Below are 27,049 nucleotides of genomic sequence, written 5' to 3' on the forward strand. Positions count from 1 at the left end.
GATTCCCGGACCGTCCGTGGGCTGGATTTAGAAGGCGATTGGGCCGGATCCGGCCCCCGGGCCTTAGTTTGCCTACCCATGCAGTAGTTGTTAGCATGTTCTTTCGGCTGACTGGAATGTGTCCTTGGACTATGACAATGCTATTCCTTGCCTGGAAGATTCATTTGCATGTGTGTAGAAACCTCTGATTTATGTGTGGCTGCTTATAGCCTACTGTACAAAGTACAGTACTTTAGACCGTTACTCTACCCACTTTTTTGTATAGGAGATGGCCCAATAACGTTAGGAAATAGGCAAAGTTTGAGAAATGTCTGCTTAAGCCTTTTAAGCCTTTGTGTTCTAAAGAAAGTAAAGAACACATTTGTGATCCTTAAAACATGAAATGCTGGCACAACATTTCGCCCTTCCTTGTGGTTTTAAAGCTACTTGACAAATCAGTGGACAAGGCATTGCTTGAGTCTTAGCCAGAAACTGAGTTTCCCGCCCTGCAATGATAAAAGTGTGATTGTAACCTTTTATGTTTTGTAGGAGAACTTGAATCCTTTAGTGGTTTTAAATATCCTAAAGAGAATTCCCGCAGAAGACATCCCTCTGCTTTTGATGAACCCTGAATCTGGCAAGCCTTCGGACTTGATCCTGACACGACTCTTGGTCCCCCCGCTCTGCATTAGGCCGTCCGTGGTGAGCGACTTAAAATCCGGCACCAACGAGGATGACTTAACGATGAAGCTGACAGAAATAATTTTCCTCAACGATGTGATCAAAAAAGTGAGTTGCCCTTTAATTTTATATTTGTGGTTAAAGTAGGTATGGATTGTGTTTCTTAGCAGTGCTTTTTAGAATGCCCTCCTAAATACAGATGCTATTAGCTTTTGAATTTGTAGTAAAATGCATAACTAGTGTCCATAGGAGACACCTTATTTTAGGCTGTCTTCAAACTCTGTGAGTGCCTGAGTTTCGTTGCATTCTTATTCTAAGCATATATACGTGAGGTTGGTCTGGGCCTGGGGTTGCCATAAAGTTCCTGACCTCTTAACTCCTTTCCTACCATGCAAATCTCCTATCCCTTCTGCTTATATCTATGGTGTAATGTTATGTCTGCATCAGGCATCCTTAATGAGCTTGTGGCTGGGGCAGGGATTGAATCAGGCTCTTCCAGAATCAGCAAATTCACAAAGATATTTTTTTTACACAGGAGTAAAACACAGCTGAGACCAGGGACAAAGCCATTTCTCAGCCCCAGAGAATTCTCTTTTTGGGCAACCTTGCAGGGGTGATTATTTTCAGGTGCAATATGTTCCTGATCAAAGATCACAACTGCAGCTATAATACATTTGGTCTGGTAAAAGTTCTTAGTTCTCAGATCTTAAGTTCACATCTGGAAGTCCATATTTGGAATTGCTCAGAAATGGTTACTACCCTGGTTATTTTTGTTTCCTTGTTTTGCAATAAAACTTTGTGAAAGTAATTTGATTTGTGATTCTCATAAGAACATCGTTACATCCTTGCAGAACTTGCTGAATGTTCCATAGAACTATGGAGTTGCTTTTGTTGAAATTTCCTTTCTTGAATTGGCTGTTTTGTTGTTGGGCAGCATAGAATATCAGGAGCCAAAACTCAGATGATAATGGAGGACTGGGACTTCCTGCAGCTGCAGTGCGCTCTGTACATCAATAGTGAACTCTCTGGCATTCCTCTCAACATGGCACCCAAGAAGTGGACACGAGGCTTTGTTCAAAGACTGAAGGGAAAGCAGGGTAGGTGTTTCAGCATAATCTCTGGCTCCTGCTGCTATCACATTTGAACATGTGAAGTCCCCTTGAGTTATGTCCATCTAGCCCCAGTATTGGCTAGTCTGACAGAAGCTCTTTCTGGAGTCTGGTGGCGGAACCTTTTCCAAATGCTGTTTGGGATTACATTTATTTCTTGGATTTTTGTCTTGCTTCCCAAAGCAGTTTTTAGGGGGAAGTAATGAGAGCAAACTCATTTGTGTGTTGAGCTCCATTAACAACTGCTGAAAGTGGGATATAGACAATTCCTCTGGGGTCATGTATTGCAAACGGTGCAGTTATATCGTAATGGTCAATATGGGCTTTGTAGCTTTTGTCTGTTGGACTTGCCAGGCAGACTCTGCAGCTGATTGTCAAGGTTCTTGGCAGCAGGCTACTAGTGTATTTGTGCACATTAACACTTGCTAGTGAGTTTTAACCCTTTTATTTCCTGATGTAATTGGTAAATCTAAATGAGTCTGCTATATTTTGTTCTGTAGAGGCTGCTGTGCATTATACCTAATGTCCTCCGTGGTTTTGCCCCCACCTTAATTTCGCATCTTTCCTATACCAATACATCTCTGCCTGTGCCATTAAATCTTCCAGCTCAATCCTTAGTCATCCAAAGGTCTGTTACTTGCTAGCTTAGATAACTCCACCTTTGTTATCCGTTATACCTGTGTAAAACTCTCTTCTAAGAACATCTGCACAACAACACCTCTCTCTCTCTCTCTCTCTCTCTCTCTCTCTCTCTCGTCCTTCAAATACCTTCTTAAAATTCACTTTCTCCATGAAGCCTTTGGTTTAACCCTCTTGCCATCATCACTTACTGAAACGGAACTGAAATATATTCAACAGAATTGAATGCATATTCTCCTGCTTCCTTCGTCCCCAGCTACCCCATTGCTTATTCCTGGGTTACATTTTCAGACTCTATCCTCCTTGCAGCAGGAACACATTGTTTTGTTTTTTAAACTGCATAAAGCACTCTGTACATTGATAACACCAAATAACAATAATAAAGAATAATAACTTTAGTTTATTTTCTCTGTGGAAGATCAGAGGTGTTTTTTTCTTGACCAACTTCAACTTTCTCTCTTTTCTCGCCTCCCTCCACTTCCTTTAAGGTCGGTTTAGAGGAAACTTGTCTGGAAAGCGAGTGGACTTCTCGGGCAGAACAGTGATCTCGCCTGACCCAAACCTGCGCATTGATGAAGTGGCTGTGCCTGTTCATGTTGCAAAAATACTAACATTTCCTGAGAAGGTAATTGGGAGAAAATGAAATCTTCTGTTGTGTGGTGCAGTCCCTTGCTGTAGTAGCTTCCAGAGAGTCTGCACATGGTTCTATCAAGATCAGATCTCAAGCTTTGTTTGAATCACCAAGTGGAATTAAATACCCTTTTGACTTAGGCTTTACTTGGGAAAGAGATGGATGTCAGACTTGCTCCTGGTATCATTCCATGTAAGGGACAGGCCCATGTCCTACTGACGGAAATTTAGCTGTATGTTGTCTGTTCCTTAAATTCAGAAGCTAATCTGGTATCTTCACAATAGCATCCCCCCCTCCCCCCTGCTCCTTGCACTCTTGCCAAGCTGAAAAGTCATTTAATATGTATATTTTTATAGATGACATCCAATAATCTTGAAAAGAGTTGTAGTATGTGCACAAGAATAGGGCTAGCCCAAACATGGAACTTAGCAACTTCTCTAGTGCTAAAATTCCAGAAGTGTCTCCTTCTGTTTTCAAAATGCCTTGAAGAGACCACCAAGCGGAAGAGGAGAACAGAGGCATCTTGTCAGTTGTGTGATGTAAAGGGATATCCCAGGGTATTGGGGTATTATCTCTGTTACAAAGGAGTGACAGGCATTTAGAATAACAGTGAGAAAATGCTATCTTAACTCTTGATCGTTTAATATGTTGTTGTTTGTGCTGCCTAGTATATAATACAGAGAAGACTATGATTTACCCAGGGCAGCAAAAATTATTGGCAAAGCTCTGCACAAGAATTGTGTGAGTTTTTCACTTTTAACTAGAGCATTCCTATTACAGGTGAATAAAGCTAACATCGACTTTATGAGGAAACTTGTTCGGAATGGTCCAGAGCTTCATCCTGGTGCCAACTTCATTCAGCAGAGGCACACACAGATGAAAAGGTGCGGCCTTGTATCTGAAATAGACTCATTTTACTTCAGTCACTTGATTTGAAAGTTTAGGGCTTGTTTTAAACATACCGAGAGATTATCTGGATCCCCCCCCCCTTTTCAGTTTCACTGATTCTTGCCTAAGGTGCTAGTCTTGTTTGTGTAAACATTCAAAATTTGCTCCTTATACAATTCACTAAGTACTTGCCTTGAAAAGCAGTAGCACATCTGGTGGGCAAAACTTAATTTTGATCCGGTTGCTGTGTGCGTGTGACCTTCAAAAATAGGCCTTCTGCAAAAGTGTTTTGAGGGTAAGCTAAGTGCCCTGCTTTTCTCCCATGAACTGCTGATAATCATAATTACTAGGACTAGGGTCTGCAGCCTTTCAGTGGGTAGGTGAAGTGATTAAAAACACTGAATTAAAAAGGCACAAAGGAACACACCCCAAGTTAACTGAGCCACATAGATTCAAAAGTCAAGAGTTGTATAATGTGAGTCCGTATAAAACTGCAGTTAGCAAGTGCTGCCTTAAGAGATATTCCTTCTCACACAAGAGGGAATACCCTTTCTGAGAGTGCACATGTATGGGTTGTAGTAGGCAGCATCTAAAAATGGATGCTTTCCCCTCTTCCAAAATCTTTATTCATACATCTGTCTTAAGTGTTCTTTAATGATCATAACTTTTGTAAATTGTTGGTGTTTTCTGCAGCAAGTAGATTCTCACCCTCCCTCTAACTTTAAAAAGTTACCTTCACTATTGTAAAATGGTACGGAAAAGCTTTCAGCTGTGATTTCCTTTCTTATCACTGAAGAAGCTCAGCAGTCCTGTGGAAGAGCAGCTGTATAACTGGAAGACAATAATTTCCTCTAAGACTGATTATTTCTTATGATAGATTTCCTTTCTTTCTCTCTCCCCCTCCCTCCCTCTCTCTCCCTCCCTCCCCCCAGATTTTTAAAATACGGAAACCGTGAGAAGATGGCTCAGGAACTGAAGTACGGGGACATTGTGGAGAGACACCTCATAGATGGCGATATAGTCCTGTTCAATCGACAACCCTCTTTGCACAAGCTCAGCATCATGGCTCATATAGTAAGCATATCACTGCTGTGGTTCCCTGGGGCGTATTTATTTTTATTACCATTCATCATCATAATTGGTCACCTAACAGATACATTCTTTAGTTCTTAAGGCTTTTGGGCAAGAGTATTATTCTTCTGCGAGAGAAAAGGAGCACGATCGCTGATTTCTGCCTGTCAGGCTTCGGGTGTGATCTGTGTGATTTTTACATGATCCAAATAGTACATGTGGCCTGCTACCTTCTCCAACTTAAGTAGCTATTCCACAGCTTCTGTAATTTCATCTGTGTGGTATGGCTACCATTGCCCCAGATCCAAGCTAAGTAGAACATTATTCAAGTCAGATATGGCAATGATCACGACTTGGCTGCTATTGAGAGATTCAGAGGGCAACAACATGAGAACAGGCCTTTTCTGTGGTGGCTCCCCATCTGGAGTGCTCTCCCCAGAAAGGCTCACCTAGCGCCATCATTACATGTCTTTAGGCACCAGGTGAAAACACTCATCTTACCCAGGCCTTTGGCCATTAAATAATCTATGGCCTGTTAGATTTGGGGCGGGGGCTGTTAGGATTATTTTATTATTATGTTGTGTATTATGTTCTTAATATTGCACACTGCCTTGAGATTTTGACTAAATAAAATAACCCTAGGATCTTCTCCATTTCGCAGGAGAAGAGTTGTCATTCACAGAGGAGTTCCTTCTGTGATCACACCTCTCTTTCTGGACCATGTTAGCCAGTTAAATCTAAAATTCAGGTTTCCTGATATGTGCCCGAGCAAAGCTGGCTCTGTGAATGCAGCAAAGTGAGATAGTAAAATCGCCTTTGGGTTGCAGAGGAGCAGGGAGTACACTTTTAATGCTTCTCTGGTTCAGACGCCCAAACCTGCCTGCATGTATAAAACTAGCATTTTGGTAGGAGTGGGGGATGTCTCTAGGCCAGTCTGTTTTACCTTTCTACTTGCAAGAAGCCCTTTGCATAGGGGGAGCATTCAAATATGTAATTCCCCACTTGCAGTCTGATGTGGTACAGCATATTCTACCACCTCAATCTGCTGCATGTGTACACCCACCATATGCTTTAAATTATTAAGATAATGCATATAGTGGGTCTTTGCTAGACTTTCCCTATAACAGATACGTGGAAGGGTGTGAGCCCAGATCTGTGCTGTAGGTACAGGCCCAGATATCCTAATGCCATCATGTTTTCTCCTGTCTAAGAGTTGGGTAAAGTTATGGCTCACAATGCCTACATCATTACATTATCTTAACCCTCCAGCAGTGCCAGGCAAAAATGAAATAAACTTGTCATTTGATGCAGGAAGTCCTCTCTCTTTTTTTGTAAAACTGAAATTATGTAAAAGCAAAAGCACAAATTTTCCAAGCGTTTTCCAAATACTGTTGATACGTTCTGAATTCCTTGTATGTTTTACACAGTATTTTTTTCTTCTGGATTTTTTCTTCTGATATGTTTTTTCCAGGCTAGAGTAAAACCGCACCGGACTTTCAGATTTAATGAATGTGTCTGTACACCATACAATGCTGACTTTGATGGTGATGAGATGAATCTTCATCTTCCTCAAACCGAAGAAGCCAAAGCAGAAGCCCTTGTTCTGATGGGGGTAAGCAAAGTACTATTACATACTACTGCCTGTTGAGATGGGTCAGGTTCACTGCCCGCTGCCTGATTTCTTTTACTAGTTGAAACCTTTTAAGAACTGCACAAAGTCTGCATTTTGCTAACTGCTTTCCTTCATGCTTCCACTTTGTGAGGAAGGGGAAGGAGTCAGAGATAAGTACAGAGGAAAGTTACTTAAAAGAAAACAGGGCAGAGAAACTGCTGAGGGCCAGATTTAGCCTGTGGGCCACAGTTTGGCCCCATGCCTTTTGTAGAACAATCTTGTCAGGATGGAATCATGTCTTCACTGACTAGGCAGTAAAGCCCTATCAAACCCTAAACAGATTTATTGCATTAAGAAAATGCACTGGAATATAACGTGTGTTTATATATGTCGCAGGGAGGAGTAGAAAGATCTTGTAGTAGTATGATCATGTACATAATAAGAGTTTTTGAAATATTGTGCCATGTTTCCCTAGTTAATATATCTTCCTTCATCTAGACTAAAGCAAACTTGGTAACACCAAGAAATGGAGAGCCCCTTATTGCTGCAATTCAGGATTTCCTTACAGGTCTGTATTTGAAGTCAAATATGTGTTTACCTGTGTTATGAGACACTCATTTGTTTTCAAGACCTCTTAGATCTTCCTTGCTCATGCATGATAGAATAATACCTCCTTGCAAAAAAAGAATTATTAACATGGCGTCATTGATATGGTGGTGCCTCTTCTGAAGAGGACTTTCCCTGCTGGGCATGCCACAGAGATGCATGGGTGTAGAGGTGACCAAAGGAGGGTTCTGTATGGACTGCAGGATTGCATCAGTATTGGAACTTCTTCACTGAAGACCTGGGCCTAAGTGTGGCCACTGCTGAGTTATTCTTAATCTTTGCCTTGTTGTCTCTAGGATGTGTACAAGGAGAGCCATGTGGTACAATATTTGCCTTCATTGTTCTCTTTTTAAACACCTTTTGGCCTTTCTAGTGTCCAAAATGCAACCTGCATGAAATTTATTTATTTATATCAATACAGATCATTAAGATGCATTTTTCTTTCACGCCACTGCAGTTCCATGTGATCCGATTACGTTTAAATGTATTGCCAGTATAGCGTATGTTACTCAGTGCCCTTTCTAGCTTATCCTCTTATACGGAAGTGTTTGCGTTGTGTTCTGTATTTCCCATTTTAGGGGCTTACCTCCTCACCCTCAAGGACACTTTCTTTGATCGAGCTAAAGCTTGTCAGATTATCGCTTCTATTCTGGTTGGCAAGGATGAGAAAATAAAAGTTCGCCTCCCGCCGCCAGCAATTCTCAAGGTATGGAACGTCTTGGAGAAAGAGTGCACACTTGAGTTTAGTCAGTAATAAATTGGTGAGGTTCTTTTGCCTGGACGTGGAGCGGGTCTCCCTGGTGTTGTGCAGTGTATCAAAAGGCAAGCTCTGAGGAAGGGCAAGAGGCCTTTCTGGAGGGTGGCAAAGTCTCAAACTGGACAATAGCTGAACACATCTGTCTCCCCTGTGACGCTAAATGTGTTACACTGCAGTTAATACACCATGTTGGGCTTCAAAAATGAATGTTCCCATTGCTGTTGCAGAAGAACCAGATAAAAATTTCTGTTGACTTCAGCTGAGCACACGCTGCTTCAGTTATCGGTGTAATTCTTACTGGTGAAAGGATAGCCATAAGGGTTTCCCCATTAAATGAACCATCTCTGCAGTGCTTGGTTGCAAATTCTGATTACAAAGAGACGGGTCTTCTTCCATTTGGTGGAAGGGAGCAGACATATTTGTGTGGCTGTATCTTTTGACCTTTGCCTCATGGATTGAACAAAGGGCAGGTTTTAATCTGTGATTAAAGCTTCAGTTGATTGGTTTAATCAATTTAATTGGTGGAGATTGAAACCGTGGCACCATCCCATTGCTTAGAATTATAGGATTGAAGAACTGGAAAGGGACCACAAAGGTCATCTATCCCAACCCGCTGCAGGGCAGGAATCTTTTGCCCAACGTGGGGTTCGAACCCACGACCCTGCGATTAAGAGTCTCATCCTCTACCAGCTGAGCTACATGTTTCTCCTTGAGCTGGAATAGTTGAAAAGAAGTGGAAGAGTGGTTTGGAGTCCTAAAGTATAATGTTGTTGCATGTTCTAGTTCTATAACTTTAGTGGAAACTCTTCTGCTTGTCTTCATAATCCTTTGTCCTCTTCCAGCCTGTAACCCTGTGGACAGGAAAGCAGGTCTTCGGTATCATTCTGAAGCCTAGTGACAGTTGTCCTGTCAAAGCCAACCTTCGAACCAAGGGCAAGCAGTATTGTGGCAAGGGAGAAGACTTGTGCAGCAACGATTCCTGTAAGTGGAAGTAATGGGGAAGCCTGAGACTTGGCAAGTGTAACTTCTAACATACTTACTGGCCACTGGGTTTATTGGAGATTTGTGCTTTCTTCTTCTTCTTCTTCTTCTTCAAATTTTAATAATAATAATAATAATAATAATAATAATAATTTATTTATTTATACCCCGCCCTCCCCAGCCAAGACTGGGCTCAGGGCGGCTAACAACCAGTAATAAAAACAAGTTGATTAAAATGCAATTTTAAAAGATTAAAATAACAACAATAAAACATTAGGATGCAGCCTCTTCACAGGAGGAGAAAGGAAAAAGAAAGAGGGGGAGGGAATCAAACTGATTCTAAGCCAAAGGCCAGATGGAACAACTCTGTCTTACAGGCCCTGCGGAAAGAAATAAGATCCCGCAGGGCCCTGGTCTCATGAGACAGAGCGTTCCACCAGGCTGGAGCCAGTGCTGAGAAGGCCCTGGCTCTGGTTGAGGCTAATCTAACTTCCTTAGGGCCCGGGACCTCTAGGGTGTTGCTATTTATGGACCTTAAGGTCCTCCGTGGGACATACCAGGAGAGGCGGTCCCGTAGGTACGAGGGTCTCAGGCCGTGAAGGGCTTTAAAGGTCAAAACCACCTTAAATCTGACCCTGTACTCCACCGGGAGCCAGTGCAGCTGGAAAAGCACTGGGTGAATATGCTCCCATGGCAGAGACCATGTGAGGAGCCTGGCTGCAGCATTCTGCACCCACCGGAGTTTCTGGGACAGCTTCAAGGGCAGCCCCGCATAGAGTGAATTACAGTAGTCAAGCCTGGAGGTGACCGAAAATACTTTTCAGATTTATACATTTCACTGATTTTACTATCATTTTGACGTTTCAAAACTTGACTTCCTTCTCCCTGTTTCTGCGATTCCTTAAATTTATTTAATATCTCCTGCATATCCAAATTAACTTAACTTGCTCATTTATTCATCTTCTTTAAATATATACTGTTATGAAACTGCAGGTTATTACAATAATCCTGCCAGTGTTTTTATCTGTTTACAATTTATCTGTAAATATTCAATAAACCATTTCCATTCTTTTATAAAAAGTTTGTTATCTTGATTTCTTATGCTTCCGGTAAGTTTTGCCATTTCTGCATATTCCATAAGTTGTTGTATCCATTCTTCCTTTGCTGGGACTTCTGCTTCTTTCCATTTTGGGGCAAGTAACATTCTTGCCACTGTAGTCTCATACATGAATAAATTTCTATACAGTTTGGGTAGTGCTGTCTCCATAATTCCCAAGAGAAAAGCTTCTGGGTTGTTGTTTTTACAAATGTTATTTTAAACATCCTTTTCTTTCATTGTATATCATTTCCCAGTAAGCCTTAACCTTACCACAAGACAACCACATATGATAAGAAAAAAGAAAGAAGAATTGTGCTTTTAAGGTAGCAAGTGACAGTATATCTTCCAAGGACCTTTTAAAATTATTATTTTATTCGGGACAGGTGAGATGTTTTCAGCAGACCAAAGAAAGTAACTTTGTGTACATAACGCAACTTAAGGAATTTGCTGGCTGATAGAGGAAAATGGATTGAACCCTTTCTGTACCACGTCAGTTTCCAAGCATTCACAAGCCTCTGACGTTTTGGTTAAAAAAGAGAATAGTTTGTACCAAAGTGGCTCCCATACATGGTGGACGAATGGGCCTCAAGTGGTACAAGTCTCTTTTGGCCTGCCTTGCAGCATCTGCAGCTAGAAAGAAATTACTTGAGAGCTGTCATTTCTAAGGAAAATTATCACTGTTTGGCAAGTGCAGTGCTGATTGTTCCTTTCATAGGAGCTGAACATTGGGCAAAACTTGAGCAATCTGACTTTGTGGGGAGGGTTGTTTTTATTTCTGAAACTAACTTAACCTCAAACCATTGTTTTAGTTGAAATCAAACTGTTTAACAGTTCCTAGATTATTTTTGGAATGAGAACAGTGTTTACTAGGTTAACTCGATTTGGGCAAATGCTTGCAGCATGTTCTACAAGGAAAAGTTTACTTGATTGGCCTTTTGTTGTAGAAAATACTGCTGAGGCTCACTTTCAAAGTCTTCTTGCTGCCCAAAAGCAGATGTTCCCAAGGAAGGTGTGGACGCCCACAGCTTAATATTGTTTGTGACTGAAGCAGAAAGTCCTTTGAAGGATGCTGTAGACCCCAGGCGAAAATGCACATCTATCTTATAGGTGCATGTTGAATGAAGAGACAGTCCTGCTTGTCTTGTCTATTAAATTAGCAAAGCCAACTTTAGCTTTGCAGACCTTGACATGTCAGAGTAAGAAAAGGAATCCCCTTGTTTGAGAATTATAGCTCACATACAGAAAGCCAGGCTCTTGTTTGACTGTGCTCAGTTATGTCTCTGTCCTTGTTTCAGTCTCTGTATTTATTCTTGTAACTAGTTTTAATTGTAAGAGGTCCCATGACCTTCGTGGTTGAGAATTTGTGTTTGTTTATATGCCCTGGTGGCCTTAAACTGTTACAAAATACGAAATGACTGAAATATGCTTGGATTCTACCACCCACCCTCCCCGTCTTACAACTTGAGCTCTCAGCGTTTCTGCATCTACCGTATAGGTTTCTGGGTGTGTTAAAGCACTGTTTTTCCCATTTGCAAACCAGGAACCACAACCGGGTAATGCCCTAATGTACACTGGGTTGCATATGTAGCCCTGCCACCATTATTTTGAGAAGAGTTTCTTTAAGAGAAGGGATGAAATGTTGCCATGTTGGGGCTAAAAGTGGTCGTGAGTCTGAAAAAGCTGAAAACGGGAAGCTTAGGTTGACAAGCTTCTGACGTTTTTTTCCAGACGTTGCAATCCACAACAGTGAGTTGATGGCTGGCAGCATGGACAAAGGAACTTTAGGGTCTGGATCCAAGAATAATATCTTCTACATTTTGCTGAGAGATTGGGGACAAGTGGAGGCAGCTGATGCGATGTCACGGCTAGCCAGACTTGCTCCTGTCTACCTCTGTAAGTACCTTGAAAAGTGGCTTTCTGGTAATTTCATTCATTTTTATTGCACTATGTTTCTATCCTGCACTCCTTCCAAAGAGCTCAGGGCAATGTGGTGCACAGTTCTTCCCCACCCTGTTTATCTATCCTCACAACAACCCAGAGAGGAAAATTAGCTGAGAAATATTGACTGAAATATCCTCTGAGTTTTATGCCTGAATGAGGAATTGAACCCCTAATTTTGACACTGTAACTGGTATCCCACAATAGTTCTAAGAAGAGCCTCCACAGCTGACACTTCCTAGTCAAAACTGGAGTCAATACTAAGGTCTGGAATTTGTGTCTCCCTCTTCACTGAATTCACTGGGACCATGGCATGGTGGAGCTTAGGGTTGGATAACTTTTTTTAAAAGAGTCATTAAACTGCACAGTTACAGATAGGTAGCCGTGTTGGTCTGCCATAGTCAAAACAAAAAAAAAAAATTTCCTTCCAGTAGCACCTTAAAGACCAACTAAGTTAGTTCTTGGTATGAGCTTTCGTGTGCATGCACACTTCTTCAGATACACTGAAACAGAAGTTGCCAGATCCTTCTATATAGTGAGAAGGTGGGGAGGGGTATTACTCAGAAGGGTGGTGGGAATGGGTGGTTGGCAGATAGCTGTGATGAGCCTGTTGACGACTCTTAACGACTGCAATAGGTCTTACAGGAAAAAGCTGTAAACTGCACAGGCATTGTAGAAAGGAGGTAGTTGTTGTTCATCCCTAGTGATGCCACAGGCGCGTTCCAATAGATGCCACTTGTTTAGGGAAGAATTCTCTCTCTCTCTCTCTCTCTCTCTCTCTCTCTCTCTCTCTCTCTCTCACACACACACACACACACACACACACACACACCCCAGTGACAAGATAATCAAATTTGAGTGCAGGAAAAGTACTGGCCTAGCAACAACAAAAATTATCTGGGTCCTGTGCAATGAGCACATAAGCCATAACTATGCTTATCAATTTATTCTCTGGAAAGGCCCAAAGAGACACAATGTCAAAATGTACCACAAGCCAGCAAGACCATTTACTAAAAATGCTACACTTTTAAAGCTAGTTCTGCTAGTTTTAGGAAAATCTAAACATATCTTGCATGGATAAGAAGTTAAACCCTGAGTACAAAAGTAACCTCGGATAAAATTCTCCGTGTGGCACTCAGTGAGCTGATGTGTACATTTGGCTGTTGTTTCCAAACACTTAGCTAATCGAGGATTTTCAATTGGAATTGGCGATGTGACTCCAGGACAGGGGCTGCTGAAGGCAAAGTATGAACTTCTGAATGCTGGGTACAAGAAATGTGATGAATATATTGATGCTTTGAAGACTGGCAAACTGCAGCAGCAACCTGGCTGTACAGCAGAAGAGACATTAGAGGTGAGTTGTATACCATCTGATAGAGCATTACTCATTCTTAGCAATGAATCAGAAGTCATGTTGTGTGCTGTTTGCTTATTTACCCTCTCAAGGGTGAAGCATAACTATTAAGATTCTGATTCAGCAAGTTGATTTGCCGTAATTTGGCCAGACAGTCCCAAAATGTGAAGGGGCCAAATCACAGTAAATCAATTTGCTGAATCAGAATCTTAATCTTCCCAAGGTTGTCCCCAGGGAAAGATTGCCACTTCTTGCTTCACCATAGGTGAACCCTCCTATCTCCTGATGGTTGAATATAGGGTTTCCCCTACCCAGGAAACAGGCACCTCCCAACAGCAATAAGTGCAGGAAAAAGAAAGAGGCAGTTTCTGGCCTCCCTGAATTCTGGGTCTTCTGAAGCACCAAAGGGGCCAGGCTGGGACAAACCCCCACAGAAAGCCAGCATGTTTGTCAATTTGACAAAATTCTTGGTCGTGCCTCTGTTGTTGCAATGATCAGCCTACAGACCTTTCCTTTGGGACACTCTGCTTTTTCTTGGTCGTTAGAATTTGCTAAGATGCAACAATCTCTTCAGGTGAATTCTTGAAATGGTCAGCTTATTAATTGTAAGTCTCCTCCCAGGCGCTGATTCTGAAAGAGCTGTCTGTGATCAGAGACCATGCTGGCAGTGCCTGCCTTCGAGAACTAGACAAGAGTAACAGCCCCCTCGTCATGGCTCTTTGTGGTTCAAAAGGTAAGCTTGTGAGGACTTTAGAAAACAAATGGCTGCTGCCCACTTGTTCTTCTTTTTCTGTTGCCAATAAATAAAGAAGGCAGCAAAAGGTTATGGTTGCGGTTCAGACAACACTTCGCTCTAGAACAGGAAGCACAGGTTTAGATGTAATTCCAAGTGCATGCAGATAGTCTTTGAACCTGAGACAGCCCATATGACCAGCATCTATTTGAATCTGAGTTGCACTGCCTGTTGGTGCACAGTTAGCAACCAAAGATCAGTGGCATGGGCAAAGATCGTACTGGCATGCCAATGTTATGCATTGTGGAGGCTGGCTTAAATGGCATGCTAGCAGCATGAAACACTGCACAGGTAAGTTTTGCTTCTGGTTTTTACATGGCAGCACCACATTTTAAATCGGATACTTTCCCACGTCATTTCTATACCTCCTACATAGCACGGTTGCTTAAAGACCAAGCAGCTGCATCTTAATTTTGCCTTCAGTTGTGTATAGGTCAGTTTGCTCTCTGTGCAACTCTAGATAGACTGTTCTTAATTCATTGGACTGTCATGTATGAGTGGGGATTTTGTCTGCTTTTTTTTTTTTTTGCCCGTTCAACATTGCACACTGGTTCTCCAGCTCTGGTTGAACTGTCATGTCGAGTACCAGCACTTCTACAGTGGGTTGTATCCAGTGCTGCCACTTCAATTGTGCCACAGAAATTTTGCGCTCTCTCCTGCACACCCTCATAATCTGCTCCAGATTTTGAAAATGTGCACGCACATTCTCTTTTCTCTTTTATTTCTTTTACTAGTTTTGGTTTAGATTAGTTTGTCTTTTTTGTTGTAATGTGAAAAGTTTTAATAAAACTTTATTTTTTAAAAAAGCAAATTTGCACATACAAATAAAGTAGAGTGGGGCAGACCTCCATCACAGTATGCTGCTTTGGAACATGAGGCAAGATGTGACCTACCTCTTTCTTTGTGGCGTTGTCTTTTTAGGCTCCTTCATTAACATCTCCCAGATGATTGCTTGCGTAGGACAGCAGGCTATCAGTGGCTCACGCGTGCCTGACGGCTTTGAGAACCGATCCTTGCCTCATTTTAAGAAGCATTCCAAGGTGAATAGCATTGCGGGACCTAAACGACCTTATGAAATGGGGAGGTGTGGGTTTGAATACTAAATGAAGACGGAATTTCTGGTGCGATGTAATGTCTGAGCGGTTCAAATATTGACTGCTGTGAACTTACAGACTAGTTGGCCTTGAGAAAACCTCCCTCTCTGCTCCTCCCTCCCTCCTCCTTGCGCTTTGAGGTTAATACAAATGACCTACCCCATAGGGTTGCTACAAGGACCAAGACACGATAATGTGAAATAATTTGCTCTTAATTCAATTGAACAAGCTGGGTCGTTTGCTTTAGACCACTGGAGTTTAACTCCATAAGGATGTAACAGTTCCAGTGGGCAACTTGCCCAGATCTTGGTCTCTTCTCCCTCTCACTCCTCTTCCTTCTCCCCAGCCGCAAGTTGGCAGGCATCAAATTTAGAGCATTCTCCTCCTCTGTGTTGCCTATTATAGCTAGTTCTCTTTCCCACTCCCCGGGAAGCAGAGAGGCCTGTGGCTTCTTGTATTGGAATTGGAATCCTCTAGAGCCAACCAGGAATTGGCAAACTAAAAGCAAGGAAGTTGGGGTGGAGGTACTGCCAGTTATTCTGGACTCCATTCATCCTTCACTCTTGGCCATGCTGGCTTGGACCGATGAGAGCTGGAATCGAGCAATATCTCGATGGAGGGCCATCAGTTCTTCACCCTTGGTGTAAGGAGTAAATACAGGACGTAAATGTTGGGAATCGGCCTGTGGCGAAGGAATTCCAAGAAGTTCAGCAATCATGCTGGATCGTTTCTATGGAAAGCAATTCTGTGAACAACTGTTAACCTGTAGGAAATATTTTGGTAAGAGTGGAGCTTTTACTATAGGATATTTTACTGTGTGCAAAAGGGCCACCCCTCCATCCTTTCTTGACCTCGCTTGCACTCCTAGGAGATGAGTTCTCACATTTTCTAGAGCTGATAATTTCATTTGTTCATGCAGCACTTCTTGAAGAGGTACAGATAATAGCTGTAAAGATAATAGCTATTATTATTGTACCTGTAATACTGTATTTTTCCATGTATAAGATGGTTGTTTTTTTTTTTGCTTAAAAACATTAGTCAAAAATTGGAGGTTGTCTTATACACAGATGGTGAATGCACAGGGGTTTGGGCTCTGGTGCGGGTAGTTCTGGCTCTGGCCCGATTTTTAAATTTTGGATTAAAAAAAATAAGGTAAAAGGGTAAAAAGGGTAAAAGGTAAAAAGGACGGTTTAGTCCAGTCAAAGGCGACTACGGGGTTGTGGCGCTCAACTCGCTTCAGGCCAAGGGAGCCAGGCGTTTGTCCACAGACAGCTTTCCGGGAAACGCCGCCGAGACCATATAACACCGGTCTTGAAAGACCTACACTGGCTTCCAGTACGTTTCCGAGCACAATTCAAAGTGTTGGTGCTGACCTTTAAAGCCCTAAACAGCCTCGGTCCAGTATATCTGAAGGAGCGTCTCCACCCCCATCATTCTGCCCGGACACTGAGGTCCAGCACTGAGGGCCTTCTGGCAGTTCCCTCACTACGAGAAGCCAAGTTACAGGGAACCAGGCAGAGGGCCTTCTCAATAGTGGCACCTGCCCTATGGAACGCCCTCCCACCAGATGTCAAAGAGAAAAATAACTACCAAACTTTCAGAAGACATCTGAAGGCAGCCCTGTTTAGGGAAGCTTTTAATGTTTAATAGGTTATTGTAGTTTAGTGTTCAATTGGAAGCCGCCCAGAGTGGCTGGGGAAACCCAGCAAGAAGGGCGGGGTAAAAATAATAAATTGTTGTGTTGTTGCTGTTATTCCGGGTCATGTGGCCAGCATGACTAAACCGCTTCTGGCGCAGCAGAACACCATGATGGAAACCAGAGTGCACGGAAACACTGTTTACCTTCCCTGCTGCAGCAGCACCTATTTATCTACTTGCACTGGTATGCTTTCGACGTGCCAGGTTGGCAGAAGCCTGCATCTCCCAAAAAATAGGGGTTGCCTTATACATGGAAAAATACGGTATATGAAGTCTGAAGTCAGTGTTCTCATGGTTTGCATGTTTGTTTATTATAATTTCTATATAATTAACAAGGAGCTAAAGGTGGCATGTACGTTGTCCAGCTCTTGCTTTATTCTCGCAGCAACCCTGAGAGGTAGGTTGGATTAAGAGACAGTGACTGGCCCAACATCACCCAGGATGCTTCATAATGTGCATCTGGGGTCTCCCTGGTCCTGCTTTGACATTATTGGCTACTGCACCTCATTGACTCTGAGTGCATTTTCTACTGCAGCACATTTCAGGTCTTTTTCTCCCCTCTTGCAGCTTCCAGCAGCGAAAGGTTTTGTTGCCAACAGCTTCTATTCTGGCTTGACGCCCACGGAGTTTTTCTTCCACACCATGGCTGGTCGAGAAGGCCTGGTTGATACTGCTGTAAAAACAGCTGAAACGGGATACATGCAGGTAACTTGTGGATACTTTGCTGTGGGAGGAGACCCTGTTAGTGTAGCGGAACACTCATGAGCAACTTCTATCCGTTACATGTAAAGGTTCGTTTTCCTTATCTAAGTTAAGAAAATAACTAGCATTCCTCTCCCAGTTTGTGGCCTCATTCTTCCTCAAGGTTCAATTCTGATGATGAAGAAGGAATCCTGTATCTCTAGAAATGTCTATACTACATCTATAGAAAGATTCCTATATCTGTAGACGTATATTGTGATTGTAGGAAATTTTGTGGGTCTTCCCTTTATGTCTGATTTGTCTTTTTACCATGAGGGGCAGCCTTGCAAAAACAGCAAACATTTATTGCAAGCTGCCTATATTCACCAGTGTTAATACACATGTAACGTATTCATGACTAGAAAGAAAAAGACCAGACACCTGTCATTTTATCCATTTTTTTCTGTCTGGTTGCTTGGAGTCAATTCTTTCTATTTGCAGCTAACCAGCTAAGTTGTCATTTGGAAACCTGTGTGAGGCTGTTTCATATGAGAGGATTTTTGTCTCATCAGCTGAATTCTACGTAGCAAAGGAGCTCAAAACTCCAGATTATCCCCCCCCCCCAAAAAAAAAACACACACCATGATACTTTAAAAGATGATTAGGTCTTGCCTTCATCCCTTCTACAGGCTTCAATGCTTAGAAATATGGGATGGGGTGCATTTTTTTCAAATAATCTTTTTAAAAATTGAGACTTTGATCAAGAACATTTAATGAGATTTATCCAAGCCAAACCAGGCAGTAAGACCTCAAGAATTGTACCTTGAATGCCTTTAATGCAATATGAAGTGTTTGAAATGTTCCCTTAAAAGATTCAAATGGAGGGGGACTTTCAGTGTACTGGACTGCAATGGTTCCTATTTATTACACCACGGGTTATATTTCCAGACCTGTAATGACTCTCAAAATGCAGCACAGTTGCTCATCCTGCGTTTGGCAGTGCGAATTGGCCACCCCACCCACATTTTAGAAGTTTTGTAAACTGCATTACTAGATTGGTCCTGAAGGAGTTGTCTTCCCTTGCTTCCCAGAGACGGCTGGTAAAATCGCTTGAAGATCTGTGCTCACAGTATGACCTGACTGTCAGGAGTTCTACCGGTGACATCATACAGTTCATTTATGGCGGAGATGGCTTAGATCCTGCAGCTATGGAGGGAAAAGATGAACCTCTGGAGTTCAAGCGTGTCCTGGACAACATCAGAGTAAGTTTAAAACGGTATCAATAAATGTCAACATACTACTGTAGCCTTATTAGACTTTACCGATTGGTGGGCTCTGCGTTGCTCCCGGACGGGAGGAAGGAAGTCAAATGACACCGAGGGTTGGTTCAGAGAAAGAGTTCTTTATTTCTGCTATCCGGAGCAGCAGAAAGGCACTTACATGGTCAGTCCGCAGCAAGTCCAAAGAAATGAGAAATTTCATGCAGTATATATATCCTCCAGGCACCCTCTCCCCCTTCCCCTGGAATCCAGCCACGTCAGCTTGTATGCGCGGGTTGACATCACAGATGTTTCTGCTCCGGCACTCTTAACCATAAAAGGGATTTCCTTCCTGTACTCCTGACCATAAAAGGGTTTTCCTTCCTACACTCTTATCTTGGAGCAAGAGGTCACCAACTCCAAGAACACACTCTGGCGCTGTTCCCGGAGTAGGTCTGTGCGTCAGAGTGTGGTCAGGACGTAAGATAAGACCTAGACATGTCATCCCTACTCCACTGGAACAGCCAAGGTTATTCCTTCACTACAAAGCTTGAAGGAAATCTTCCTGTTGGATTTTAGTGAATGGACCTTCCAGTCCTCGTTTCAGCATCCACCAATTAAATATGCTACAGAATTCTTAATCTTGTATCTGTTTTCTTCCATCTGTCTTTGAGATTGGATGACTCAGTTGGTTAGAGTGTGGGGCTACTGACGCCAATGTTGCGGGTTCGATTCCCTGTGTAGGATGGCTGCATATTTATGCATTTCGGGGGCGGGGTTTGATCCTCAGGGTCCCTTCCTGCTGTACAATTATATGATTCTAATGGAGACTGGAGATCTTTGTAAGAATTGGGGTTTTTGCCGTAAATGATAGGATTTGATTAAAAAGCGGGAGGGGAGTTGGGCACATCCAGTTTGAAAGCATATTAAATTGTCTGAAGGAATTAAATTGAAAAGGCCCTTGTAATGTGTCTGTGTACTACTTTGTTGTTTAAGGCAGTGTATCCAAGCCGAAGTGAGCCTGCACTTAGTAAAAATGAATTGGTGTTAACTGCTGAATCCATCATGAAGAAGAACGAATTCCTTTGCTGCCAGGACAGCTTCCTACAGGTGAGGTCTTTGCGTCGTTTTCTTTTTCACACGATCATTAGTCCTTTACAAACTGCTCTCCCCAGAACACAAAGCAGCACGATTCAGTAATCTTACATGTTTTCTGCTTCGGTAGCACCACCTCAGTTGTTAAATAGACAGATTTTGGGTTGAAATGCAGGTGTTTGTGCTCTGCCTTCTGAGGAATTGTTTTTATTTGCCAGTTAGGAACTGATGAGGTGCCTAAATATTCACTTTTAAAGGCAGCACTTTCTTGTAAATATGAGCCAGGGCTCTGTTGCTTTGATTTTCCGTGACTGGCATAATTATTGGTTTGCAGTAGCAGGGATTTGGTTCAGAAAGTACATTAACGTGTGCTATCATATGACTAGTTTATTTCAATAACAGCAAAATACCTATTACTTTGTTTTTTTCCTGTTCTTTCTTGAAGGCGTTTACTGAAACAGGTTATGCAGTGTACAATGAGGTAATTGTAGCATGTGTGTGCACTATATAGAACTTTATAGTGGCGACGCTTCTGGAATTGCAACTGTTTTGTACTACTAACCCCCAGTTCATATGTTCATTGGTGCTGGAACTTCCATCCACCACCTCCCTCTTGCCACCGTTCTTGGACAGCCCTTTGGTTCCACTGCCAACTCCTCAGTTCCCCAACCTTTGGGATTCTCCCTGCAACACGAGGATCAATAAGGCACTGGACACACACCTTCCATGAACTTTCCTCCTTTCATTCAGATCTAGTAATCCCTCTCCCTGAATGCTGTTCCGCTCTGCACCACCCAAGCCACCTTCCAGAGTCCCGGGGACTCCCATCTCACCCTCAAAAGTCCTGCTGTGTCAAGAAAAGTTTTTGTGGACTACAAGAAGTAACTTCAGAATACAGTGGTACCTCCGGTTATGAACTTAATTCGTTCCAGAGGTCCGTTCTTAAGCCGAAACCGTTCTTATCATGAGGCACGCTTTCGCTAATGAGGCCTCCCGCTGCTGCCATGCCACTGGCGTGCAACTTCCACTCGCATCCCAGGGCAAAGTTCGCAACTAGGGGTATTTACTTCCGGGATAGCGGAGTTCATTACCCAAAGCATTCGTAAGGAGGACACTACGTAACCCGAGGTTCCACTGTAATCAGGAAAAGCAGGAGAGGTTCACTGAAGTGCAGCTGGAGAAACAGAGCCCCAGTCTAAAAGACTTCAGTTTGCTTACCTCAAGGTCCTGACAGGATTTGGGAGCCTGACTGATGAGGCTACTTCCCTGTCAATATTGATCCATCAGCTGTTTGAGTCTATTTGATTCATATTTCTATGCCGCTTTTAATTCAAGTGAATCGCAAAGCAGCCTACAAACGATAAATAACAATAGCAGAACAGAACATCACAAACACATGTTTTGGAGGTTTACTATTCATTTCATAAAGCTCATACACTGCTTGATTGTAGGAAAAACCTCGAAACAGTTTACTAAGAAGATAAAACAATGACATTACCACAGTAAAAGTTCACAAAACAGACAAAAAGTTAAGCAACAATAGACTAAAACAAAACTCTTAAGTAACTGGGTAGGCTTGTCTTACAAAGAATGTTTTTGGCAGGCACCAAAAAGAGCACAGTGCCTGCTTGATCTCAGTCTTGGAGATAAACTGTTCCCAAGTGGTTAAGCGCTTTATATGCTAATAGTAACACCTTGAACTCTGCCCGGTAGTGAATCAGCAACCAGCACAGATGTTCTACGTTGACAAGTCCTCATTCGTGTCAGGAATCGTACTGCAGCATTCTGCACTAGCTCCTGGGTCAAGCGCAAGTGAAGCCACACATAGAATGTGTTGCAGCAATCCAGTCTGTTCCTTCAATGCCTCTGCTGTATATAATGTTCTATTCATGTTGTTTTACTTTTAAAATTATTCGAATAGTCTGTACTTGTAAGGTTCCTTAATGAATCCTCACCACCTATACCTTATATTAAGGGAGCCTGTTCTTTTCATTTAGAGTTTTGTTTCCACCATTGTTTCCACCCAATACCTTACTCAATTTTTTAAAAAATCCCTCGCACACTGTTGTTGGGTATATGTATGGGACAGGCAGCTCAAGAATTTCATGTTTGCGAATTAAAAAGAATTCATTAATGCTTATTTACAACATAATATAATGGATTTGCTTATTGGTAGACAGATATCCCTACCGATTGGAGAAAATAGTACATTAACTGTAACAGTGTTAGTGTTGCTTTAAGAAGATTCCCATGAACTTGTTCTAATCCTTACATGAAACCATTAACCAATTACCTGCTTATCTCCACCTCAGTTAACTCACAAGTTTATTCAGAGAACTTCACTGGAAGTCTTCTCTCTGGTCAGGAATTTGCCACCTGCTGGCTTGAGCCCTCCTGAAGGCTGCTGCTGGAGGTTTCTTCTCTCTTTTGGACCTCCTTAGCTTCTGCCTTCAGTGATTTCAGCTCTCGCATGAGCTTCTCACTCTTCCTCCTCCCCAAATGTTGCTGCTATTGCTTTCAGGCTCTCTCTCCAGGCTTCCTCTTCCTCCTTCAGAGTCACTTCTTGACTCAGCTTCCGCAACTGAACCCCCCAAAGAGTGTGACAGGGCCGGCCCGCCCATGAGGCAGGCTGAACCAGCTGCCTTGGGCATCAGAATCCCAAGAGGTGGTCCCCCCTCAGCCACCAGTGGAGGAGCGGCTTCTGGCAAAACATTGCCAAAATCTCAGGAGATCTCATGTGCTCCGTGAGATCTCACTGCAACCCATCGCTGCTTCACAGGTGCCACCACACAAGCCAGGTGAGGGGCGCTTTGGCAGTGGGACACCACCATCCCGTTTTGCCAACGGCAAAATGCAACAGGTTCCCCCCCCCAAGTGCTGAATCTGCTTCCACATTCCACGCCAGCTAGAACTCTCCAACCCGTGTATTTGCACTGAAATTCTGAATGCTCATTGGCCTATAACTGTGGACCGTTGTTGGGAAGGAATTTTCACAAAGGGACCAATCATAAACAGACTTATTTTGGATGCTCTTGCCTGATGCATAAAGGTTGAGGTGCACTGATTAATTGAAACCTCACATTTTACATAGTTACCTCCCCTTAGCAACACTGACAGTTCTAACTACCACTTGGCAGACTGTCAGCTGAACTCGCATATAATGTTTACCTTTCTGGCTCTAGCCAAGAGTAAATGGCTGGTGTTTTTCCCCTCTTCGCGCATTTACAGTTTTCTTACTTTGTGTGTGTCCCTATTATCACAGTATTCTTGCATTTAGACTGTACCTCATCAAAAATGTGGTTTCTTCACAACAGGTGATAGCAGAGGTACCAAAAAAAAAAAAAAAAGCAGACGAGAGAGTGAAACCCCAATAGAATAGCTGCAAACTATTCTCAGCAATTGCTGAGGGAACCAAGTGGTGATGGCCTTATCGTGTCAGTCAATGGGGGGCATTTCTAAGTCTCCGCTGTTGCTAGGCTAACTTTAAAGTACATTTTCTGAAACTACAGTAGACGCAGGAGTTATACTTGCTCCTCTACTTTTTGAATATGTAATTGAGTGAACTTATGGGTCTGACATTGAAATCTGAGGACATTCTCCATTGTAGCAGAGATCAGCGTTTTGTCCTATGGGAAACATTTCTGGTTGTTGACAAGGTATATTGAAACAATAATGAGCCAGGGAAAGCTTGCTTTTTTCTTCTTCGTGGAATGTCTGTCTTTTGCAAGAACTCCGAAACTTGGTTTCTACAAGTGCCTGGGGTTGCCACTGCCATTACACGCAAAGCACAATATGCACATGCTCCCTTGAACTTGAGTATTACTTTGGCATAGCAGACACTGTAAACTCCTTTTCACAGCCCTCTGGATTGCAGCCTAACTGCTGAAATGTATTTTGACCCTCTTCGGATCTTGCTCTGTTGCACTGTTACTTGTCTGTTAGCTCAGAAAATAACTCAGTGCAAAAGAACACATTTCACTGTGACTTTCACTGGCTTTGGTAGTGCCTTTTCAAAGACGATCATCTAGTATCCTGTTGACAGAAGACTTTCTGGGGTAGTTAACCTTATAACAGGATGGTGGTTAGATTGAAAATGCATGCAAAGTGCTTTGTACACTTAATGGCGGAGTGGGGGAGTATATAAATGATGGAGTACATGTTTTAATGTCCATTTTGTAACACTAACCAGTGCTGGATATTAGCAGGGATCATTAATGTAATGAGAAGCTGAGAGAGAACTGGCCCTTAAAAAAAAAAAAAGGCACCATTTCATAACCCAAGTTGGCTGAAAAAGCATCAGAGCTTCAGACTGGAGGTCCATGTTGTCCTGTGTCCTGCTTCCCACTGTGATTTAATCCACTGCCTCCAGGAAGCCCCCAAGCAGAGCATGAAGGCAACAAGCCAATCCTGTTACCCCTCACCAGCACTTATTCACTGACATACCACCTCTGAATTTGGAGGCTGCATATAGACAGTCTTGCTAGAAGCCACTGATGCCCTTAAAATCCATGATTTCCCCCCCTTCCCCTTTCAATTGTATCTTAAGCTAGCAGCCAAATGAATATTGCCTGGCCCAAATCAGGATGTTCCTGAGTTCTCGTAGTTAGTTTATTAAATTCATGCATTACTTCCCACAGTGGACGATCCTGAAGTATTTTAAAGGAGTAAAATACAGGGATGCGGTGGAAAATACACACAGTTGTATCCAAAGCAAGACTACGTGAACATTCCATCAGCTCAAGGATTTCTGCTTGTACAACAAAACGTCCACACTCTCTTCCCCCAGCTTGTTCTGGGATTCCCTTGGCTCTCTGGAGCGGATTTGGGGAGGGTGCAAGGTTGTGGGGTGGAGGGAAACGTGTGGGGAAAGTCCCTTTGTGCAATCTGAAATCCTTGTGCTGACAGGACACATACGTTGATTACTGCCTATAAACATGGTAACAACATAATTAGAGCAAAATATCTAGTCATTGGTGCAACCCACATGCCCAGGAAAACAGAAATGTTACCTGGCAGCGAAAATAGCAACAAAGTTGGCACTAAGCAGGTCTCCCTGGGGAGAGCATGCAATAGACTGGGAGCTACTACAGAAAAAGCCTGTTCTTTGGACCCTTTATGTAGGTGGCAAAGAGAGAAGAGCCTCAAAGGATGATCTTGGGGTTCAGTCAGGTTAGAGAAGCTCCTCCAAACACACCTTCTTATCTCTTGCTCCTTTCTGGTGTCCCCCCCCCTCCGCCAGTCCCACTGAATTTTGTGCATCTGCTTTTTGCATTCTGTTAATACAGGTTCCCAGGTCTCTGTATGTTAGAGAAATCTTGGCATAAGAGAAATATTCCAGAATCTCCTCCTCCTCCTTTCCCCGCCTCTCTCAGCTTTGTGAGATGTATATAAAGTCAGAAAACTCCCCAATATTCTAGCAGAGAGAACATCTGTAATCACTTTATTGCTCCTTGGCAGGTAGCTATTTCAACTGCTTTCCAAAAGCAACTTGAAGTGTGCAGTTGTGGCATGAAATGCATTTTTGAATCACTTTTATGCTTTACGGCTTTTTTACTAATGCAAAATACTGCCAGATGTTTATAAGCTAAGTGTCTCCATAGTAGCTGGGCTGCAGAATATAAGGCGGAGAAGCCTTAAAACGTGCATTTTATTTTATTTTTTGCTGTTGTTGCAGGAAATTAAAAAATTCATCAAGGCTATGTCCGAGAAGATCAAGAAAACCAGGGACAAGTATGGCATTAATGACAATGGCACAACAGAGGTAATGTTGCTTGTGGGTTGTGTGCTAATTCCATACTCTTTAACAGATGAAGAGAGGGGCACTATTTTTTGCATGTAAGCTTGTGTAATACACCCTTAATTCCCATACCTGGTATCTTCCAGAACTGCCCATTCCCACTGTCATTTCATAAAGCTGGACAAAGTGTTGCACCTTGTCTAATAATCTGTCCTACACTTATTTCTGAAGCAGGGAGGTTCGGAAACTCAATACAATGCTTTCATTACAATAAACAAAAACCCAACCCTTAAAGTTTAACCCCCAGTGATTCTGGATATATGTACTGAATAACAGCTGCGGCTTAAATATTTTCCATAACTTATTATCTCGCTTACTGCAGGGAAGGGGGGAACAGAAGTGAATGTCACTGTTGGTTTTTTCCTCTGCGTTTTCATATTGGGCACTAGGGGAATGCATAATACATGCCCTGTCTATTGAATTAAATTCCTAACTGTTCTGGCTCTTTATTGCTTCAGCCGTATGTTTTGTACCAATTGGACCGGATTACTCCAACCCAGCTGGAGAAGTTTCTAGAAACCTGTAGAGAGAAGTATATGAGGTATGGATAATTCTCTCCCCCCCCCCCCCCCGGTAGGAGTGAATGTCATTTGAACTGATTTAGCCAAATCTGATTATAAGTAGGTGAGAAACTGATAGAAAGTATTCTCCTGCTTCTCGGGCAAAACTTAGGAGGTCTGAAGCGGGAAGCAAGTTTTAGCCAAAGTTCAGTTTCTTCCCTCAGATGTTTTTCTCAGTGTCAATATAGCTAAATAGTAATAGATCTGCAATTGTTACATGATTCATGCTAAAATGGCAATGACCAGCTTCCCTCAGATTGATTGTAAAGTTGCCCATCTCCCCTGATACATAGTTAAATTCCTTGCATACTTACTACAGTGGTACCTCAGGTTAAGTACTTAATTCGTTCCGGAGGTCTGTACTTAACCTGAAACTGTTCTTAACCTGAAGCACCACTTTAACTAATGGGGCCTCCTGCTGCTGCCACGCTGCTGAAGCACGATTTCTGTTCTCAACCTGAAGCACTATTTCTGGGTTAGCACAGTCTGTAACCTGAAGCGTATGTAACCTGAAGCATATATAACCTAAAGCGTATGTAACCCGAGGTATCACTGTATTTCCCCAAACCTAAAAAGCATTGCAGCTTCCCAGACTAAAGGATCATCCCTTTCCTACCCACCCCCCACCCACAATTACATTGTTCTGGGGTTTCTCCCAACCCCCAGAGCCATGGGGGGGAGCAGAAGGGGGAAGCCCCATTGCAGAAGCCTTCACGCATGGCTTGCA

The 27,049-nt window shown here is 42.7% G+C and overlaps 1 protein-coding gene across 4 annotated transcripts in view; it reads left to right on the plus strand.

Annotated features, from left to right (window-relative positions):
• The window catches only part of POLR3A (RNA polymerase III subunit A), a 52,189-nt gene that overhangs the window by 6,697 nt on the left and 18,443 nt on the right, over positions 1-27,049 (plus strand). For 2 of the 4 annotated variants that reach the window (XM_083614558.1, XM_083614560.1), the window contains exons 6-24: positions 529-768; positions 1,595-1,757; positions 2,897-3,033; positions 3,820-3,923; positions 4,860-5,001; positions 6,470-6,610; positions 7,109-7,178; positions 7,795-7,922; positions 8,816-8,954; positions 11,782-11,946; positions 13,173-13,345; positions 13,967-14,078; positions 15,060-15,178; positions 17,498-17,635; positions 18,703-18,873; positions 19,867-19,980; positions 20,411-20,446; positions 25,640-25,726; positions 26,221-26,303. In XM_083614558.1, coding sequence (XP_083470684.1) covers positions 529-768; positions 1,595-1,757; positions 2,897-3,033; positions 3,820-3,923; positions 4,860-5,001; positions 6,470-6,610; positions 7,109-7,178; positions 7,795-7,922; positions 8,816-8,954; positions 11,782-11,946; positions 13,173-13,345; positions 13,967-14,078; positions 15,060-15,178; positions 17,498-17,635; positions 18,703-18,873; positions 19,867-19,980; positions 20,411-20,446; positions 25,640-25,726; positions 26,221-26,303 — 2,462 coding nt within the window. The remainder of the gene's footprint in view (positions 1-528; positions 769-1,594; positions 1,758-2,896; positions 3,034-3,819; positions 3,924-4,859; positions 5,002-6,469; positions 6,611-7,108; positions 7,179-7,794; positions 7,923-8,815; positions 8,955-11,781; positions 11,947-13,172; positions 13,346-13,966; positions 14,079-15,059; positions 15,179-17,497; positions 17,636-18,702; positions 18,874-19,866; positions 19,981-20,410; positions 20,447-25,639; positions 25,727-26,220; positions 26,304-27,049) is intronic. The other 2 variants (XM_083614559.1, XM_083614561.1) reach the window with 1 other exon arrangement.

This window comes from Podarcis filfolensis (assembly GCF_964270895.1).
Source record: "Podarcis filfolensis genome assembly, chromosome: 5".
Taxonomy (NCBI): domain Eukaryota; kingdom Metazoa; phylum Chordata; class Lepidosauria; order Squamata; family Lacertidae; genus Podarcis; species Podarcis filfolensis.